This window comes from Carassius auratus, chromosome 18, assembly GCF_003368295.1.
Source record: "Carassius auratus strain Wakin chromosome 18, ASM336829v1, whole genome shotgun sequence".
NCBI lineage: Eukaryota > Metazoa > Chordata > Actinopteri > Cypriniformes > Cyprinidae > Carassius > Carassius auratus.
In genome coordinates this window covers 20637991-20644360 of record NC_039260.1, presented here as the reverse complement: position 1 = coordinate 20644360, position 6370 = coordinate 20637991, and the positions used below count along the sequence as shown (strand labels likewise).

General features: G+C 38.5%; 1 protein-coding gene across 1 annotated transcript in view; it reads right to left on the bottom strand.

Annotated features, from left to right (window-relative positions):
* Positions 1 to 1748: 1748 nt before the first annotated feature.
* LOC113118632 (delta and Notch-like epidermal growth factor-related receptor) overlaps positions 1749 to 6370 on the bottom strand; it is a 33474-nt gene continuing 28852 nt past the window's right edge. Inside the window, exon 13 of the mRNA XM_026287963.1 lies at positions 1749 to 4372. Coding sequence (XP_026143748.1) covers positions 4261 to 4372 — 112 coding nt within the window. The 3' untranslated portion in view covers positions 1749 to 4260. The remainder of the gene's footprint in view (positions 4373 to 6370) is intronic.

Genomic DNA, 6370 nt, shown 5'->3' with positions numbered 1-6370 from the left:
CCATCAAAACCGTGTCCTTTCTTGCCTGCGGTGGGGGGACTTCTGAGCAACCAGAGCATCATCACGGTACGCCATTCTTACAGATGTTTACTTTCAGAACATCTGGAGCCCACACAAGGTCACTGAAGGGTCCAGGACATCGTTTGAACTCCATATAAGGGCACGGCCAGCTGGGGGACATTCCATGTGCAGACTGATGGTAGAAAACACATCCTCTCTTACCGTCTGCATCTGAGTGTGTGTTTCTCATCATGAGGCATGAGACACGATTGCAACACTGAATGCTTTTACAAATCTCATGTTTGCTTTCTACAAGGAAAGTGGTTCTAAGTTTGGACTGTTTGGAGAGATAAAGTGTGTTCGCGTGTATATGAGGCGTAGCATCTGTTCTTTTTTGGATAAACAAAACACGTCTGATGTGTGCGGCATCTTCCTAAACGTCTGGTTCCCTGTGATAGGAAGTTACATGTTGTGCTACCTTATCTACAATTAAATATCTTCAACATGTACTAGATACATCCGTTTGTTCTTTTAAAGGGGGGGTGAAATGCTATTTCATGCATACTGAGTTTTTTACACTGTTAAAGAGTTGGATTCCCATGCTAAACATGGACAAAGTTTCAAAAATTAAGTTGTACGTTTGAAGGAGTATTTCTGTTCCAAAAATACTACTTCCGTTTTGTCACAAGTTTCGGAAAGTTTTTTTCGAGTATGGGTCTGTGTGACGTTAGATGGAGCGGAATTTCCTTATATGGGTCCTGAGGCACTTCTGCCGGAAGAGCGCGCGCTCCCGTATAGCAGAGCACTGAGAGCACAACAGACTTCACTGATCAGAGCGAGAGCGTCGCGAAATGTCACAAAAGAAGTGTGTTTTTGGTTGCCAGGGCAAGACAACCCTGCACAGATTACCAAAAGAGAAACAGCATTAAGGGACCAGTGGATGGAGTTTATTTTTACAGAGCATCAACGGAGTTGTGCAAGTGTTTTTGTTTGTTCCCTGCATTTCGAAGATGCTTGTTTTACAAACAAGGCCCAGTTTGACGCCGGATTTGCACATCGTTTATTTCTTAAGGATAATGCAGTCCCAACGAAAAAGGGTCACGATCGTGTGTTGGAACCGCATGCGGTGAGTAAAACTGCTTCAAATATCTCTGTGTTGTTAACTTAGCTATCAGCATGTAAGAACATCAAGTACACAACATGCGATGTTGTTATCAAACTGCACTTTCCACATGTACAGCTTAAAAAAAAAAAAAAAGACGACAAAGTGGAACTTAGTCATTTTACAAAACCACTAAGCAAATATATACAGTTTCAGTACATACCACATAGAGACGTTGTTGCTGATGCTGCTCTCGTTCAGTTTCAGCCTCTGGATCTGATTCTGGATCATAAATATACGCTGAATCTGACTGTTAGCCATGGTTTGTTTGGGATGATAGTTTTTCCTCACGGTAATGTCACAGCTTCCAAACGCTCTCAACGCAAAAGTCTACTGGCGCTCGTGATTCTTTAGCTCCGCCCACACGTCACGCCTACAGCCGGTCGTGTTTTTCCGGGAAAAATCGGTACAGACTATCTTTCTCTTATGAATATAATAAAACTAAAGACTTTTTCGAGTTATGAAGGAAGCAGTACTACTCTATAGGTACTCAAGATTAACAGGATATTGAGTGAAAATGAGCATTTCACCCCCCTTTAAGGTTCGTCTCGTTTATCACATTAAACATCCAAGCATTAAAAGAGGCTTTAGGCTTTCACTTTAACTTTTATTAATACATCGTTCCACATATATAACCAAATGGGTGTTATCTTTATCTAACAAAAACAGTGCATGGGTTAGAAGTTTCCCTTTAGTACTGATCCTAGACACAACCTGTTCATTCACCTGAAGATGAAGATAAAATCTTAAAACTTGCATTCATGCTGTTCATTTCCGATCTTCTGTCAAACACCATAACAGGATATTTAGAGAATCTCCAAGGGCTGATATAGTTTGGTCAAGCTCCAAAATGGACAAAACACAGTAAAAATGCCAAAAGTCTCCCAAAAAGCTTCCAAATCCCATTCACCCTTTTGTTCAATTGGAAACATTCAAATAGTGAGATCAGCTTTAAGAAACCTGAGCCAGTTTTATTTGATATCATTCAAACCAAACATGGTACGATGCTTCTCAAGGAGGAATGTTTTCATACTTACAAACACGATTTGAAAGCTATGACAGAGATTTTTGGTGAGCATTTCAGTCTGCTCTTCGTACAGTTTTATCATACAGCTTCAATGTGTCTTATGAAAATTAACTGTTTTGATGCTTTTTCCATTACTTTCATTGAATGGAAAAAAGCAGCTTGGACATTCTGCAAATTAAGTCAATTTAGGCAAATCATTTCCTTAATTCATGCTTTAAAAAGCATCCAAATCAGCTACAGAGGGCAACTTCTACCGGTCTATATACTAAGCAAAAAGATAACCATAGGAGTACAATGAGTATAAGTAGGAGCAGATAAGAGAGAAAGGGAGATGGGTAATGGAAAGAATGAAAACATCCTATGAGTACCACTCCAGCCAGATGCAAATGAAGTGAAAGAGAGGGAGAAAGAGCTGGAAGCCGTTGCAGGAACACCAGAAGCACATGGCAGAAATACACCAGTCTTAACCAGAATCCAGGACCTGTCAGAGACACTTCACTTGTTCCAATACTCTGACTCACTAATGTCTCAGTAGATACTAATGGGGAAGGTAATCTTATTCTTGGAGGCTATTTTTAACTCCATTTCAATGCCAGTAAACATTCTGTGCAGATTAAAAGTTTCAAAGTTTCCTACTTGTGCACATTATTTTCCCAACAACTTCAATTACACAGGCAGCATTTTCAGTTCTTGAATTATCCATGGCTCTCACACATTAATGTGTTTACACTTAAAATCAATTAAGTTTAACAATCTGGAAAGATGTAAGGCCATCTAAATGCCACAAACTTTTTTTTTTTTTTTTTTTTTTATAAATTAAGAAAATGTCAAAACCCATTTGGCACACTTTTATTTTTCCTTTACTCAGATTTCACTTTGCGCATAAACTGCTGGTTTTGCACATATCCGTTTATATTTGGACAATGAAACCAAAATGTAAACTCAGTTTGATTGTATTGCCAAATAGTTTTTGAGCAAATTCTGGATAGTTATTGCCATTTTACAGTATGTCTTAACTGACTCACTAGTTTTCGTGAGGATTTTTCTGAAGATTTTTTGTTTTTCTCTCCTCAACTCTCTGATAATTTGTGGTCACATTTGCAAAATTTCAATACGATTTTGCAGGCAAATATTTTATTTTTTTCCCCCATTTTCAATAGTTAAGGGAATGAATGACACACAGCTCACACAGAAGTCACCTTCAAAAGCTATGAATCTGCATGTGAAACTCCCAGTCGCATAGATTCCTCTAGAAATCACTGGATTTAGCCTGCAAAATTTAGCCAGGCAGTGGTAAATGTGATCAAAACTTAAGGAGCTTTGCAGGTGTACTGGAACAGAGAAGTCTTCCAGAAAACACTATGAAATATAGATCAAGAGGCCTAGTTTAATACTGAGGAAAACAACACCACCATATATTACTTTTAAAAGCACTTTGTTGTGCTGCCTTCACATGGACAGTGGTATCTTAAGACTTTGCTAACACCAAGTTTATGACACAAAAGAGACCACAATAAACAAGAAAGAAAGAAACCGCAAACAACAATGTACAGAAGGTTACAGAGTAATGCCAAACCACTGACCATATCCATGCACCAGTAAGGCAACCTACATTAATTCCTCTGTATAAAGTAACAGTTTAACTGTACTATGAGTTTTATTACTCCTAATTCTAAAGCTTTTGCTTGGATTGCTGCTTTCATATTTGTAATCAGAGTCTAGAGGGTGGAAGGGTTTGGTTAAACACCCCCTCTCATACACATTTTGCAATGTAGCTTGTTATTCATCTACTTACATTCCACAAAATATTTGCGTCTGCAAACAAAGCACATTTGTTTGGGACTATTCCATTAACTAATTCTGTGCAGCACTATTAGTGCCTGATATGAATTAAAAGCTTCATGGTTTATAATGATAAAATATATCAATTTCAAAAGTTTTTTGTAAGGTTTGATTAATTTTTTTAAATATGTTCTCTGGAAAGAAATACTGCACGGATTGGCTCGTTTTAAAGGCTGGAACAGTGGCTGTGTGTATGTGGTACAGTATGTGTGTGTGTAGATGTATTGCCTCACAAATCTTTAGTTTTAATGAGTGCAACTAAAGGCTTGTCGTCAGGGCTGTAATCTTCATAACTGATGGGAGTCGCATCATACATCGCTGGTCTAGATTTCTTCCCAAACCTGTAACACACACAAAGGAATAGGAGATTTTTGTTGTTGAATAGATGTTTGAACTCATGAGCATTATAGCCTGCAATGACCCGGTTTGACCAGCATGGCGCTGTTGTGCAAGATTTTAATTCAGCCCTCTTGGCTGCAATCCAATAACAGAAGTAGACGCTTATGAGAAGTGCAATGAAACCAAACCAGTTTTACGAATATACAAAAAAAAAAAAAATTCTGTCATCTTTAAATCCACCGATATACTCACGGCAGAGTTCTCTTCACTTCGCTTGAAGGTTAAAAGAAGTTTGATATAAGCAAGTATTGGTTTACTGTTAGCGAATAACCCAGCGCTGCTGAGAGCTCGGTTTAGATGAATATGCAAATATGTGCTGCACATTTTCCTCCAGGAACGAAATAAACACACAACAAAATGAAAGTGGTGAGAAAACAGTTGTTAAGAAAGCATCTGATCATATTGATGTGGATAAGTTTGCATCACTCGGCTATGAGGTCACATTGGGGTGAAGTCGAGGAAATGTAGCCTCAGCCTAGTGTGATGCCACATTCCAGCAACTCGTAACCGGTGTTTTTCCAACCTTAAATCCATGAAAGTGCACTGGAACAGCAGTCAAACCCGTGACTTCCCACCCTTGAACTAGTACTGGATCGATGTACTCCGAGTTCTGATGTCACACAGCACGCGAAACAACGATAGCAGTCCCTTTGAATAATACTGCCTACGGATGCAGTGTTTATTGCAAGTGGTACACGTTGAAAAAACGATTTTAGGTCAATGTAACGTTGCAATAAAATAATTAATCTATATTACTTATTAAATAGAATGTAATGAAATAGTGATTTCGAGCTCAAAAACGTGCCTGGAAATCAGCATCAGAACTATAGCGGCTGACTGGGATGAGGAAAAGGTGGCAAGAGCCAACATGTATGTCAAAGCCTATGCATGGTCTGAAGAGAATGAGTGGAGAGTTGGTGAAGTGTCCTGGTGAGTTGCTATCATTTAGCATCGCAGCAATGAGCACTGAAGCTAGTCTACGAGCAGCAGTGCACAATAACGACACGTATTTTTTACTGTCATTGAATAGCACAGAGTGAAAAATCTAAGTTTTCTTTATATATAGTGGCAGTGATCATGACGTTAGTTCAGATAAGTACCGGTAACCTTTGTCATAGTGTCGTAGAACTGGTAAACATTGTCTTTGTCATCTAGAAATAGAAGGCATCATGCTAGCTATATGGACGTTTCTAAGGGTTTATCTCTTCCTCCAGTGAAAATGTTGTTGCAAACGTAGCCGCGTGTCTGTCATTGTGTTTGGCAGGTGTTGGTTGGTCGATATCTGTCTGTCAGTCTGTCTGTCTATCTACATATCTAGTCTATCTATCTATAAATATCTATATATTTATCTATTTATCATTAATCTGCGCTATCTGAATACTCTCTCTAGTCACTCTAAATGCTCTCAAGGCGGGCTTTGGTAAATTCTCTCCCCAAGGTGACGTAATGCAATGCATTGTGGGGGAAAGGAGACCGCTGTAAGATAGTACTTACTTTTTTGTATTATATTCCGTTTTGTGATCCAAATCCAATGGATAACAGTTTAAATGTTTATTACCAACAATCAAATTGCACAAATTCGTTAAAGAATTAACCCTGCAAAACGGCCTTTAATGATTAATCTGTGAAAGAATCGCTTAGTCGATTAATCGTTACAATAATCGTTAGATGAATTGATTTTACAAAATAATAATTTATTGCGTCCCTACAAAATTCTGTCATTAATTACACCCCCTCATGTTGTTCCAAACCCATAAGACCTTCGCTCATCTTTGGAACACAAATTAAGATATTTTTTATGAAATCTGAGAGCTTTCTGACCCTGCATATACAGCAAGGGTCCTACCACGGTCAAGGCACAGAAGCATAGTACGGACATCCATAAAATAGTCAATGTGACATCAGTGGTTCAAGCTTAATTTTATGAAGCAATGAGAATA